The sequence below is a fragment of the Apteryx rowi genome, unplaced genomic scaffold, assembly GCF_003343035.1.
Source record: "Apteryx rowi isolate R43461 unplaced genomic scaffold, aptRow1 scaffold_972, whole genome shotgun sequence".
NCBI classification, from domain to species: domain Eukaryota; kingdom Metazoa; phylum Chordata; class Aves; order Apterygiformes; family Apterygidae; genus Apteryx; species Apteryx rowi.
In genome coordinates this window covers 38,209-53,590 of record NW_020451285.1, presented here as the reverse complement: position 1 = coordinate 53,590, position 15,382 = coordinate 38,209, and the positions used below count along the sequence as shown (strand labels likewise).

Here is a 15,382-nt window from a genome sequence, read left to right as displayed (position 1 = left end):
TCACCATGCGTTAGAGAGCAGTATCTGCAACAACTCCAGAAAACCATCTAGAAAGAACTTAGTTGATTCATAATTCTGCTAGGGGAATGCGGCTCTTAATCTGATGATGTTGGTTTAAAAAGAAAAAACAAAACCACTAAAACCCTGCAAGAATCTCAGTACTCACTGAGACTCTTTCTCTTGCTTAGGATGTTTACAGTATTATTCTGTTTTACAAGTATTTTGCTAAACTAGCTCCTGAATAACACATGATCTTAGCTAGCCACAAAGCTCCTCCACAGAGTTAAATGATGCACAATAAAAGGTGAAAACCCATCTCTCAGCTATAGTTATCTTCAATTTAGTTAAAGAGGTAAAACCAAGATTTACATTGACAGTATCTTCTCAATACAAGCCTTACAAGTTACAGTTTTCATCGACAGTCAGAACCAGCAGGCAAAACTGATTGTTTGAACTAATGGATAAGCATATGCCATTAGGGATGTTGGTGAAACAATCTAATGTTCTGTGGCTGCTTTCACACTGTCAAGGGCATGTTTTTATTAAAAGGCATTTCTAGGATGTGCATTATAAACTAGATTTTACCAAATTACCTGGGGAAGGAATATCCTTTCGTTTGGACAGATGAAATCGAGGACTCCATCCTGAACATTAGCACTTACCTTTATCATTTATAGAGTACTAAGCACTATAAAATGCATGGCTGAAACTGCATCTACACAATTAGCTCTTCCAAGACTCACTGCATTTATAATGAAAGAAATACTTGATAGCATATACAGGTTACAGAGAGCAGTTTGCCATCTCACTGAAGTGTGCAACTTCACTTAATGCCCTTTTGCCCTTTCCATCACACTAAAATTGTTAACTCCTTTAAAAATATTTTCATTCCAGCTTAAAGCAACGTTACCCATAAATATCATTAGCAGCACTGACCACATGACTATGTGACCAGTGCCGCTACACATGAATGCTACTCCATTATAAAAACAGTAAGAAAAAATTTAATCATCACAAAAGTCAGGCTTTTTAGAACCTTATTTCTGTGGGATGGAATAAAGCTGATAAATTTGCCTTAAATGGAAAAATGAAATAAAGGAACTATAATGACTTTCTACATCTCACTGATACGATGAACTATAAATTAGGCTTTGGTAAGTTTACATTGAAATAAGCTAACAAAAATCTTGGAAGCCCTTTCACTTTTGCCCATTGCAGAGATCTCAGAAGAATACTACATACCAATGAACATTTTCACTGCTGAAAACAGTATACCAACCGTAAAGAAAGAACTTGGCAGGTAAATGGAGAATTATCCTGAAATATGTAAATAAAGGGGTTTTTCTTCTTTTAATGAAAGATTCTTGACCACTGACTTAGAAGATAACATCAAGAATATTTGTTTGAAAAACAGAAAAACAGCATGACCAATAAGTGTCTATTTCTTATACAAGCATATTTTCAGTTCAGGTTATTCTTCAAGGGAAGTTATAAATAAGACAACCCATTACTATGCTTAACTATTGCAAACTTAGTTATCAAACATGCTTTTCACCTGCAGCAGTACTGGCCCACTGTAAGTGGGAGAACAAAGTCCATGTCCCAGTTCTGGCCTTTTTCCCTTTGGCTGCAGGGGCAGTGGGTGACGGAGGTGATTGATAGTAACATGCTCAGCACCTGGAGGGAAAAAGTGCCGCATGTCCCACACCAATAATTATGAATCTTAAATCTACTGGAGTCATTAAAGAAGGCATGGCACTTTAATCCCTTGTTTAAATAAGCAGAGACACTTTGTAGACCTTTGGTTATTTTGCTCAGCTTCCACCTCTAAAGACAAAAAAAAAAAAAAAAAAAAAAATCATTTTGAAATACAAAGCCAATAATCATCATTGTCTTCTGTGTTCTTGGTCTGCCACAGCTGGGCAGGTTTTAACACAAAGTATTACAACTCAGACAGCACTGCCAATATTCACTTAGCACCATCATCTGACCTTTCACAGCATGAACTAAGAACAAGGCATTTGAAAACACTTCCAAGCAAGAGATAAGAACAGAATACCCTACCAGTACGTTAGGGGGTGCACACAGAGACGTACGTACAGAACGTTAGTAACGGTTTTTCCTTACTTGGCTTTATTTGCTCTTCCAGTGCTAGTCCAACATCATCAGAATCCGACAGTTCCTTTATGAAGTTGGAAGGAAACATGCCAGTCTTTCCGTTAAGTATGCCTTCCCACCAGCCCTCCTCCACCTGCACCGACACAGAAACAGAACAAAACAGGCATTCTAACATATGCATCGCTTTATGGCATTACATTAAATACAAGCTTTTCAACAAAAATGAAAGTTGTGATTTTGAGCCGTTATGACCATCTTCTTTGTGTGTGATTTACACATTATAAAAGCTTAAATTTCCTAAGTAGTCAGTGGAGAAGGAGAAATGCCTGCAAAGGGCTATCCAGAGAACTTAAACTAGATATCTGAAATTAAGTCATGTGAATATTCCTGCTTTCCCCATCCTAATCAGAAATACGTTATTTTAGAAATTATGAATTTTGCCACTTCATTAATATGTAAAAGTAAGAAATCTACAGAGAATAGAAAGACCAGTACTAAAGCATATTCTCCAGCAGAGTTACAAGGAGCTACTGAAATAAATAATGAAATGGTCAGAAGGAGGAGAGACATTTCCCAGCCCAATCCCAGGAGAAAATATCACCTCAAAATGACTAATTGCCCCCTGTATAACCCACTCAGGATGGAATGGCAGTGTCATACTATGAAATGACAGCCCTTAAAAACCAGATGCCTTGAGGTTATAATGGGACAGCAAGAAATTACCTATTCTCTGCATCAGCTAAGCACATCCTCGACGAATAAATATATATCGTCTATCAGACACTGTCCGTTCACCAAAAAATGACAGCAGTCTGTGAAATATGAATCTTCAACACTGTTTGACCCATCTTTCCTGTTCCTCCCCCAAGCAAGTTACTTTACAAATTGAGTGTTCACATTTACTGTTAAAAAACAACCACCCCCACATTTTAAATGGTACTAGTTAGTTACTATAGAAAAAAGTCTGTTTTGTATCACCTGTCTGTTAAAATCTCAAGCTCTTACAAAACAAATCTGCTATTTAACATGTTCTCATTATATATATTACAAGCAAATATTTCCTCGAAGTACAGAGGAAGGGCTAGATTTTTTTTCACCTTAGCTACATGCCACGACGTACAATTCTACTAATAAGCAAATTGATATTACTTCAGGAGTGTTTTGTGTTTTCTCTGCAACTTCCCTTTTTAGTACATTCCTTGTCTTTTGTTTTTTTGGTGGTTTTTTTTTGCTTTAATTTGAAGCAGTTCATACAAGCACAGCTACTTTCATTTAATCTCAGTACCTGTTCATGAGAAAAAAACTTACTTATTTATTTATTTTTAATGCATCAGTGGTATCAGGGAGGTCAAGCACAACTTTGGGAATAATGGCTATAATCGTGCTGCTACTACCGAGAGTAGAATACATACAAATCACTCAATGGCTTCAAGTGAAAGTTTTCACATTATAATCTTAAAGGCTCTAAAAGGTAATATTTGTTTTTGTTCTCTCCAGAAACTATAAGCCATATGGAAAATTGAAACTGTATGATCCACCACAGCTAGTGGACTCTACAAATTATAATTCTAAACATCTATATATTTAGATATGGTTATGTAGAAAATACACCAAACAGCGAAAGCTCATTGAACTATAAAATATTTCAATTTTTCTAATGCACTGTTCCCAGATGGCACTATTGATTAGAGCTAACCATTATACCATAACTGCATTAGCCGATTGACCAGAAGATTAATCACAATGGAATTACACAGTCAAGGTCCCCACTTTGCAAGATGCTGAAATTACTTAGCGAAAATACAGTGACCCATACCACTCAGTTCCATCTTTCCCTCAAGTAATTTTCTCCTGCATACTTCTAGCATAACACTTCAAAATTTTCTTATAAGTTAACGTTAGCAGTCTTAATGTGGCGTGTTTTTGTGTGAATCTCCACATATGTATATAGAAATACACATACGCAAAGGTTTACAGATAACTAAATCTAAATTGGACATGAATATACTGGAGCATTTATTAGCTTATTGTAAGTTTTATAGCTGATACAAAGATGAATTATCTGAAAATACCATGCCATATTCCATAAATTTACCAATTAAAGAAAAATTTGAAGCCAAAAATAAATTATTCCCAAAAGAAAATGCAGAATGATGTTAGCAAGACAGCATAGGTCCAGGTCTGGACTTCCCAAGGATTTATTACAAAGTCTTCATCAAAAGCATCAAAAACCGTAGTATTTTTAAACATTGTAGCTACGTGCTTTTACCAACCTCAAAACACCTCAGCTAGAGATTAGTCCATAAAACAAAAAAGACACTAAAATGCCCCAAGGATTTAGTTATTCCAAATTGAAGCAATTCATTGCCATACCGTTTGAAATGTCACAATAAGTCTTAGCCAATAAACCCTTACAAATGAGAATGCATTATTCATGCGGGTGGTCTATCTGGAGGGACGAGCACTCAATAAAATTTGACACTGTACTAATATAAAAAAGTGCGTTTGGGGATTTATACATATAGGTCCTAATTCATGCGCAGCATTCACGTGCTAAACCAAACGAACCACAAAGAGGAGGACTTCTTTCAGCACTCAGTGTCCCTCCACCGGAAGAAACACTCTGTTATTGCTAGTATCACGCACACCAGACCTAAGTTCAGTCTGAATATGAAGCTTTTGTTTTTAAGTCAGAAAAAAAGTCTTTTCAGTCTGCCAAATGCAAGTGGCTACAACTAGAGGTATTTTTAAGATGTGTTTTCAATGTGTTGTATCTGTTCGCTGCTTTTTGGAAAGGCATGACCTGTCCTCATCTCGCCAAACCTTTAGACTGCCAGTACTGCTGTCACACCACATTTTAAGAGCAGCAGAATACATGAGGCTGACCGGGGATACTTCATCAGCCCACTTCATATTTTTATGGAGGTAACACATTCAGCCAACTGCAACTCAGTCAGTGTCAAATGTGTGGCAGGGACACATCCGACAGCAGCCGGCCAGCCATACTCAGTCCCGTGACTGCGTGCGATTGAATGAGATAGGAACTACAATGTAACCAGAGAAATGGTGCACCACTTCTACAGAAACACGTTCCATGAAGAAGCCTTGCCTTTGGGATTTAAAGGGGAAATTAATCTGCATAATTAAGCAACATTCAAATGTTCTTTTAACATCACTGTTTTTTTGGGGTTTTTTACATTTTCAGTGGAAGAAAGTATACTTGTACTACGTTTTTAATTGGATTACTCATTCAGTAGAGCTTTGCTTGATGTAAATGAGGGCTTTTTCTAAACTATAGACCAGATAGAGAAGAAGAGCATTCAAAACATACTGTTGACTTTGTTAGAAGGTGAGTGTTTAATCAAATTACGAGATCCTACTACACAATAACAACCCAGACTGGAAAGACAATAAGAGAGTCTAATAGTTACTTTTAGTTATAAATAATAATACAAATAATAAAGAAATGCTCAAAGTAGATACCATGCAAGCAGACAGATAGGGAAAAAACACAGAGCGCTAGACTAATGAGCCACTCGGGCAACAAGCAGTACTCAAAGGGGCGCACAGGTGCTAGGACATTTAGCTTCTTAGCTAATCGAGAAAGATGTCTTGAAATCAACCTATTTCCATGTTTAAAGTATAGAAAAAGAAAATAATATGATGACAGCAATTCAACCCTTCAGGCAAATGTAATAGCTCTATTTCAGACTGTGAATGCAGTTTGGTCTGCAACTGTACTGCAGTCAATGAAAGCAAAACCACTGCAGGTCAGTAGCACTACAATACTAAGCTATTCCAAAAGTGAGAAACTGTTACTTTCCATGCTCTTTAGGATTTCTCTTCATGACCAATGCAGTCTCAAACAAGCAGCTCTGCTTTACAGCACATCCCCCTTTAAAGAAAGACGTTTCAGAAGTTTCAGTTCAGCCTGACAGCACAATATGTCTGTTTTTGTTGCATGCCTAGAAGCATCTTCCCTTCAGGGGAACTGTAACTCCTGTAACTCCAAGATGGGACATGTTGAAAGAGCGGGACATGTTGCGGCCAACTGTCAGCATTTTCTTAGCAGGGTATCTGAGACTGGAACAACTACTCGCTTACACCTTTCTCTAAAATCAATAGTCTAAAGTTGTTAAATGATTAAAATATTCAGCTCTTTGGAATCGCTGCCTGAAACGTATTTCTGATAAACTTCTGCATCTGCCTGTTCCACAAGCTTTTCTACAACCTTGGATTTTGTCCGTTAGGTTTTAGCACTGCCAACAGACTGCTTCTGGCTCAGCCAGGGCCAGCGAGGAGTGAGGTGCCAAATCAGGAAGGTTTCAGGCAGAGAGAGGCTCCCTGGATCAGAAGAGAGTCTCTGTGACTCTACATTTTATAAATATTCTTCTAAAATAGGATTCTTCTAACAGAATTTTCTCTTTATTTTAGAAATAAAACACAATCCCAGGAGTAACAGCGATGTCAGACGGAGGCAACAGGAAGAAGCAAAGCCCAAGGTCAGACTGAAGGGCTGAAACATGGACAGCAAAATTTCCTTTGCTGAGAGAGAACTAGAGCACAAGATAAAAGCTAACAAAAACCTCCCTTATTTTATAAGTCCTGAAGGACCAAAAGGTGAACTAAACAAAACAAACCAAATTCACTGCCAATGGAAGAGAACTGTTGGTAACAGATGTTTCCTGAATATGGTACCTAGAGTGCCACTTCCTGGCTTATTTTGGGACTGCATTTGCGGGAGTCGCCCATGAGATGCCTGCCAGTCCCTGGGGTTCTGCTACAACACGCCTAAAAGCTGTTTGATGCTGTTTGATAACTCAGGTGCAGAAGGGAAGCAAGAAAAGCTGCACAAGCACCTTGAACTATGTGCTTGCTCCAGCTTCTCCATTCCTGATTTTAGCATGTCAAAAAAAAATTTTTTTTTTCCTTAAACACCATCATCTATGTCAGAAACTGAGGGACAGAGAAAGCAGTCACACAGAACTGGAATGACCCTAAAATTTGCACCTTTAGGTCCATGGGAGAGCTGTCTACCACATGAACTAACCGAATAAGCAGTAGTCATAGCAGTCTTGTGAACTACTTTTTAGAAGGGGGTAGGAAAACACCTTGCCACAAGATTTCACAGAAAAGTAACCAAGAGACTTGGAGCCTCAGCATTAATTCCCAGCTGTTTGCTTGCAGTATTACACAGTTCTGTACTTATGGCACAGACTGCTCCTTGCCACTATTAAAAATCCTCCTTTCAACACCATAGCCATCAAAGTGAATTATTATAGGGAGAGTCCAGCTCAGTCCCCAGTGTTTAATCTTGTTCTTGAAAATGGGTTGAACCACCTCATCTCATTTCCTCAGAAAAACCATCAACCTTGCCCAAAACAAGCACTAGACTTGTAAAAATTCAGTTTGCATTTTCATAATGGCAAATGAGTTTATTACAGGATTTTACAATGTAATATACGGCGATGTTAACTAAAAGCGGGAGAAAAAATTCTGCAATGTTACAGTACGTCTCAGCCAAGACTTACTGGTGAGTGTCCCTTCATGTACCACGCATTGCCAGACAGCTCACTTCTCAGCAGGATGAGGCCGCAAGGTATATTGAGGTACAAGGGCAGAATAGCCCCAATGCAAGCCAGTTCAGTACCACTGAATGACGACGTGCCAAGTGATCTCATTCTGAAGCTGCAGGTTAATTGCCTGGCATTCCACGAATGCACAGGGGTGAAATGTAATTGGAATTCAGATATTTGCATTTAATAAGACAATTAGTTACAGTTGTATTTTGGGACAACTGTAATTAAGAGTTATAGCTAATGAGCTAGGAAAATTAATGACAACCAAAAAGCTATCAATCACACACTAAACATGAACATAAACAAGGATGAGAATGCTTCTCTTGTTATTTTCAAATATATTCTTAATTTAGGTTCGTTAATTAATTTCTCATGGGTATCAGTCTCTGTGCAGTTATGGAAACCTCTAGCTTCACAATAAGCATTTTTATCTATTATTATAAATGTTTGATCTTATTATAATTAATTTCCACTTTATTTAGAAGAAAGAGGAAGGGACTGTGAATCTTAATCATCTACCGTCTTCAAGGATATCTATCTGGTGACATTATAAACCCCAAAAGCAAAGTTCACACAGTTTGTTCAGCAGTTCAAATACTCTCAAAGAATTAGAATTTTACAATTCAAAAGTAATTGTTTCATTTACACAAAACACAAACCTAGCATCTCGGGCTCTCACTTGCTGTTGTCTCAGCCCACTGTTCAGCCCCAAAACACTTCTACCATAACAGCAATTTCCAATAGTGTCTACCCACCACTACCATAAAAAACCTCCTCGAAAAATATCTTGTCCGGCCTATTGGCACCACGAGCAAGAATCAGGGGCAGCTTAGACACTGCTGCCCCTCAGGTGTTTGTTAGCACCCTGAAGCAGAGCTGGGAGAAGGGAAGATGCCCTCAGCGACTGCACTAATACCCACCTGGGGATTAGTGTATAATCCTCACTGGGGGTCCTGGGAGACTCACTTGGGCGCCAAAAGCAGAAGCTGAGGGGAAAAGTTGTGTCGCCTTCTGCCAATCCTCTTCTGGAAGCAGCAACTTTCAAGGGGAGAAGGGGGTCAGGCCCCACAGCTAGATCTTAAGACTTTGGCTAAAGAATCTCAGTTCTAAAAATTGCACAAGTTAACCACTAAAACACCTCTCATCCCATTTGTAACAACCCATTCTTTTAAAGATTAAGCCGAAATAGCCCAGCAAAACCAAAACCAGCTTTTATTTGCAACAGGGAAAATCTAATGGGTTGTCAACCATAAGTGCAATTTTAAACACTTTTTAAGCTAAATAACTGCATAAAGACTACACAGACACTATTTTCATCTAAAGAATATTTGTTTTTGTTAACCTTAAGTCAGTTAGGAATCCATTTATTTTATACTACAACAAACAACTAAATCAAAATCCACAGAGATTTGAAAAGATTAATCTAAATCAACTTAAAACTAATTGATTCAACTGATGCAACTTTCTTAGAAAAATACAATAAAATACTACCTCTGGGAATTTGAGACCTTTTACTCATGAATAAAAAGGTCTGGCAGGAGAAAGGAGCGACTCAAAATGGAAAGTGAATGACCATTAACTCAGCCATAAGAAATTCCAATTACCCACTGAGCCACTGTAAATAATGCCAAAGATGCTATCGCTCAGTTTTTCATCTTGAATAATGATAAACCAAATTGATTGGGGATTATTTTTTGATGACTATGTCAGCAAATTTTCATGAATATTGTACAAAAATTGCATGTGTATACATTATTTACAATAACACAGCATGACTGGGCCCTTCCTAAAAATCTTCAGATATTTTCACAACTGAGAAAGCTATATTCTTTTTAAAAAATAAGGCATTCATATCAAACATGTATCTTTTGAATTAGGGACAGTGGTATAATGCCAGAAACACTGCGAACCATATTCCGATGCAATGACTCTTTAAGCAGTTTCCCTTACAAGCAGAAGGGCAAATACTGAAATAAGTAAACTGCTTGGTGCAGCTTTCTACACTAAATAAAGTTCCTGTTTCAAGAGAAATTCTGCCCTACTTTTTCTAGGAATTAACACCAACACGACAAGGGCAGAAGAGGAAGTAATAATAGCAACTATTCAACATCAACTGCTCCATATCAACCGTGATGAAAACAAAGTTCACATAATAACACTTCCTGAGGTATGGAGAATTACTCCTTTATTTCCCTTGTTCCACCAATTGATCTAGTTCCACCCGGAAGAGTTGGATAATGTCCTGGACTGCATGATTGCACCAGATGATGTCTAAGGCAAACAGTGTTTCAGTAACTGTTCAGACAGGGTATCGATCCCCTTAGGACAAAATGGGCACAGCCTCGCCTAGGCCAAGGACTCTGCATCTGCCTCTACTTATGGTCAACAGCTCAAGCTAGCCGTGAACAGTACTCTTCCATGCTACAGTTAAACTAATGCCAGGATCACAGGTCCTAATCCTGTCAAACAAAAAAGCAGACAATAAACTTTCTTAAAGCTGAGAATCAGCAAGTTTGCAAAACTTTCTCCAATTGTAGCAATTCAAGGCACAATCATGAGTTTAAGACTACAAGTCTGTAGCTAGCAATCCAAGCAGGTTTCCAAATTATTTAAAAGTTCTACTTGCAAAAAACATGCCCTTTACTGGAAGCATAAACATGCAAGTACGGGGATGTTTCACTTTCATAATGCTACATCTTTCAATTTTGATGCAAACATTTTCAGCTCATCTGAATTTAAATAAATCTGTTATTTATAATTAAGGTTAAAACCTGTAAGATGACACGATGCATTTCATGAGAGAACTCTAGACGTCTCAACTAAATTATTTAATCATACAATTCATTAGGTAGAGATAATCCTGTGGTTGGGCCTACTAGGAAGGGGGGTTTATGCCACCACTTTGCTCTTCAGAAACACAGAATTAAAAGTCTTAAGTAGAGCAACTGATGGAAGACATACTTGTGGTCATGTGAGGTCAAATATGCTTCAGAGTGCACAATAAACAGCTCAAGTGCTACCACAAAACTTATTATAATATTGGGTTTACACTGTCTAAAATATGCTCTTAAATATCTCATAATCTTGACATCTACATTGCAACTCTGCTCACAGACAGAATAAGGTTAGTGAAGTGACATATCATGTCTGGTTCCAGGAAGCACAACGTACAGAGCTGGTGTGCGCAGCTAGGTTAAAGGAAAAACAGTGATCACTAAGCTTCTTGAATTTCGATGTGATAATTTAATCTCTCATAAGAAAAATACTGAATGTCAAGTAGATTGCAGTATAACTTATATTCTTTTAGAATGATTTTTTAAGTGTCAGATACAGAAAAAAGAAAACAAATCATTTACTCTTGACAGGAAAGTAAATGTTGACTTATTAGCTGCTGAGTCACAAGAAAAAAATCCTATGAATAAATGATAAAAGCTGAAACCTACCTCTTATTTGATTCTTCATAGGACTAAGATCTTTTTAAATACCTTTTTAAAGCTAAGCTAAATAAAGACTAAATGATTTTGAATGCATTCTACTTAAAGGCTTCATGTTAGCATTTCAAATTTTGGTCCTCATGTTATTTAGCTCAACAGTATGACCTCTAAAAACTCTGATGGAACAATCATTGAAGGTATAAGGAATGAACAGCATTCATTGCTCCTGCAACCAGGTTCACCCACACAGAACAAGTTTCATTATCTTTGTCTGAATTACCACAGCTTGTTCCCAGTCTAAGACATCTGCATCCAGTTTCTAGGTCCACTGCCACCCAGAATCTTCAGTCTGTAATATATATTTTTTAATCTGATTATATAAAAATGAAATTGTCAAAATTCGAATACAAAGATGACAAAAGGTGAATGTCATGGTTGAATTCTCGAGGCTCCAAGTAAATTTCTCAGATCTGTTTTACTTGGTAAAGGCAATTCATCTCTGTGGCTGGCTTACTACAATTGGGCAGAGTTTCTCCTGCTATCATCATCATCTTCAAAGATATAAACTCAACAGCACTGTAGCACAAAGTCTGAGCTTTTTCCCTGCACAGAATTCAGAAACAACATCTGATGAAGTAAAAGCTGCAGAATCACTATTGGGGGAAAAAAAAACCCTAAAAACACTCACAAAAAACAAAAGCAAACCACCTCCCCTCACCTCCAAAACTAGCCTGACAAAGATGCATAAGGATACTGGAAAAGAAAAATGTCTGGTCTAAATTATGTCTTAAAATACATTATATCTAAGAGCTTAGCATGCACAAGACATGCCAGAATCATGTGCGTGTATATTCCATTAAGAATCTACTTACCTCTCCCACAACTTCAATGATGTCACCAACTTTTAATTCCAGTTCATCTTCATTCTGAGGCATATAACTGAAAGCCACCTGACATCTTCTTCGCCTGTTTCTCTCTCCTGGTGAATATGAAGGAGACAGGGAGAATGCGAAATTAAAGTAATGCTCCATGCCAAACACAAGCCATAGGATAGGATTAAAGATGAAGTATAATTCTTTGAGCACTATTAAAACAATCTGAACACCCGCAACGCTTACCACACATGCCTAGAGCTAATTAACAAGAAAAGAGTGGAGCAGAGCATTATGGGGCTTATTATTTATTTCAACTACTTTTCTAATTTGATGCAATAAATACCACATAGCACTTGGGTGAAAATAAATTGTATGTTTTTTTTTCTTTCTGTGATATTACTCAACATCCAAAATTTAACAAATAGATATTGCCTCCAAGCCACAGGATGGAAGAACTTTATCCAAGAGGATTGTTCCAGGCATTATTTGCCACAATTTCTCTTCTAGGTAATGGTCTATGCAAATGGTGCAGGCAAATCCAGAAATGGGAGGAAAAAATTCCAAAAACTTGCGTGTTTTTTGCGCATATGGAAACAAGCTCTCAGTTGATCATTCTGTCCTATATCTTTATTCTTCATAATTCTTTCACACATCTATATGCCCCTCACTAACCTTATACATAATATATATACAAAAAATATATATGTGTGTGTGTGTGTGTATACACACACACACGTTTATAAACTGTGTATTCATACACTAGTATAAGACTAAAGAAAACAGAAGGAAAAACCCTTCCAAACGCTAGGAGCGTCCTTGCGTTAGCGTGCTTAAGGCATGCTAATCTTGATAATCAACCAGGCCTCGAGAATGATGTCAGCTGTCTTTGATTCTCCAGCTTGGACACCCAGGCTCCCATGAAAAGCTGGTGTAAGGATGCAGCTTTGAACACACAACTGGACAGAGGCTTGAATTCATAGCTCCGAGTAACAGTAAGACCCTTTACTTGACCCTTCTGCCGTCACATTTTTCAGCGAGACAGACAAATGAAAAGATCCACTTTCAGAACTTTGCTTGCCAAATCCGCGACACACGTATGATTTATAGTTGTATGATTTGCAGCAGAGTGGAGGAGAGAACTTCCCAAAATTAAGTTGCTGAAGCAAGCGGCTCAGCCTCTGTTAGCTGAAGGACAACTCATCAGAGTGAAAGAATGATAACCATGCTGAGATACGGAGGAGGAGGAGGAGGTAGACAGAGAAACCACTCAGAACTCAGAATTCATGGATTCACCTCTTCTCTAGAAGCTTTGCAATGCAGAAACCATACTATGTCATATTATTTTTACATATGGATGCGCACATGCACACATATACACACACTCTACACAAATAAAAAACAGTGTACAAGAAAGTACATTTAACTGTTAAGCTCCTCCAATGCCTGTCAAAATCAGCTGTACAAACACTGTCTAAGAATGGCCTTAAACTGACATTAAATTACAAAAATGGATCTCATGGTCAGTTTGTTATTTCCCCTGCAACAACATTCCTTGATAATACTACCCTAGGATGAACAGGTAATAAAAAGTCATAGAACAGTTTGGTTTTTAAAGAAAATCTGTTAACTAAAAGTAGAGGGGAAGGTATTGAATTTGGCTTACTAGTGCATTATGACAACATTTTTCACCACCACTCTAATACCACATGAATGACAGCTCTTTCAATGTTAAAATTGATGCCTTAATGCTATGTAACAAAACTTGCTCAAATTGGCTTTTTTCCCCACCTACAGATGACTATTCATTCTTCACCATTTAAACTAAACTGAACCTAAACTGGCAATTTTACACAACTGCATCCAAAATAACTTAAATATAAAATAAATATCTTCTGTATCAAGTGCTTCTTCAGTTGTGCAAAAGAAAGAGGATGGTTATTTTTCCTAAAGATAACATTCCCGCTGTATGATTTCTAACATCAAGTAGTGACTGTTGACTGAGGTGACAAATGTCCATTGCCACAGTACTTCATAATCCATATTGTGTGACTCTATTTTTGAGATTGCTGGGGGAGTAAGAAATAAAAACAACTCTGGACGTTAATGTTAAAACTATGAATCATTTCTCCTCCCTGTATGGGTTTTATGACTGCCACAGAAAATCTAGAGAAAGGCTGCATTTATCGCTGTTGCTGAAACAACAGCATTAGATGCTCGAAGGCAGCAAGGCTGGCAGAGCGACTCATTTAGAGCCTGCACAGCTTCACGAAAGCCGCAGCTCCCGGGGCTGGAGTGCTGGCCCCGCGCACTGGCACACATCCTTTTTCTCACCTCATGCTGCCCCCAAACACTGAAGCGGAGAGAAGGGCAGGCTAGCCCTGCAGCACACCTGTGCTTGGTGGGTACATGCGACAACGTGGATGAGATACACCATGCAGGAAGAGAATTGGGGCTCTCCTTCCCCCAGCTTCTGATGTGCCTTGTGTCACACTCAAAAGACCCTAACAGAGTCCACTGCCATCCAAGGCATGCTTACTATAAAGAACAGCAGCATAATGCCAGTAAGCAGTTCAATCACTCTTTCTACAAAATAACAAAAGCAGGGTCAAATCAGGAAAGCGCTTGAGTATATACAAAAAATGTTGTCCATCCATGTGTTTCTCCTTCCCATTCCCTTTTGCCACATGATTAAAAAACACAAAGTTTTTGCAGCACTCTGTAAAGGAACCAACTAAGCATATATTCCACACACTAAGAAACAAAAACCTTAAAAACAGCAACCAAAACAAAAAAACCTCTCAGATTTGAGGCTGGGTTTCATTTAGATTCACTACCAAAATGATACATTCAGAATCCAAGGAAAAACAAAGACACTTAAGTGGAAGAGCTATACAGCAAGTGAAATCCAGCAGAAAGAATAACAGAGGCAAGTGTTCCCCCTTGCTTTACTGCTCAGACCTACTAGGGCCTTAGGCAAGCTCTGTAAACGCTTTCGGTCTCAGCTCGTGATTTATTACAGACTGGGAGAATAACATTTTTTTCCTTTCCTTCTCCTCTTAGCTGTTCTGCAGTTAAATATACATTAGTAAAGCTACAAGCTCCCAAAACCTGAAAGAACTCTGGAGATCACAAATTTACAGTCCCATTGGCTTGGGCATTAATATTCACAGCAGCCGTATGATACTTCTAAGAGTCAGCACAATACCCAAGAAGAAAGACCTACCCACCGTGCTTGATCTGTACTACCATTAAGCCTTCCTCAAAACCTATCACACAGACTCGTAAAATTAGCTCTTGGTCATCTCACTGCTCACCCTCTCTTCCCAAATCTTTCCCTAAAGAAATACCGAAACAGAGACTAGCAAGTCAGAAAGGC

The 15,382-nt window shown here is 38.1% G+C and overlaps 1 protein-coding gene across 3 annotated transcripts in view; it reads right to left on the bottom strand.

Moving 5' to 3' along the window:
- LOC112960531 (SH3 domain-containing kinase-binding protein 1-like) overlaps positions 1-15,382 on the bottom strand; it is a 155,518-nt gene that overhangs the window by 105,035 nt on the left and 35,101 nt on the right. For all 3 annotated transcript variants that reach the window (XM_026054877.1, XM_026054878.1, XM_026054879.1), the window contains exons 2-3: positions 12,004-12,110; positions 2,128-2,251 (exon numbers count right to left, since the gene is read on the bottom strand). In XM_026054877.1, the coding sequence (XP_025910662.1) occupies positions 2,128-2,251; positions 12,004-12,110 (231 nt within the window). The remainder of the gene's footprint in view (positions 1-2,127; positions 2,252-12,003; positions 12,111-15,382) is intronic.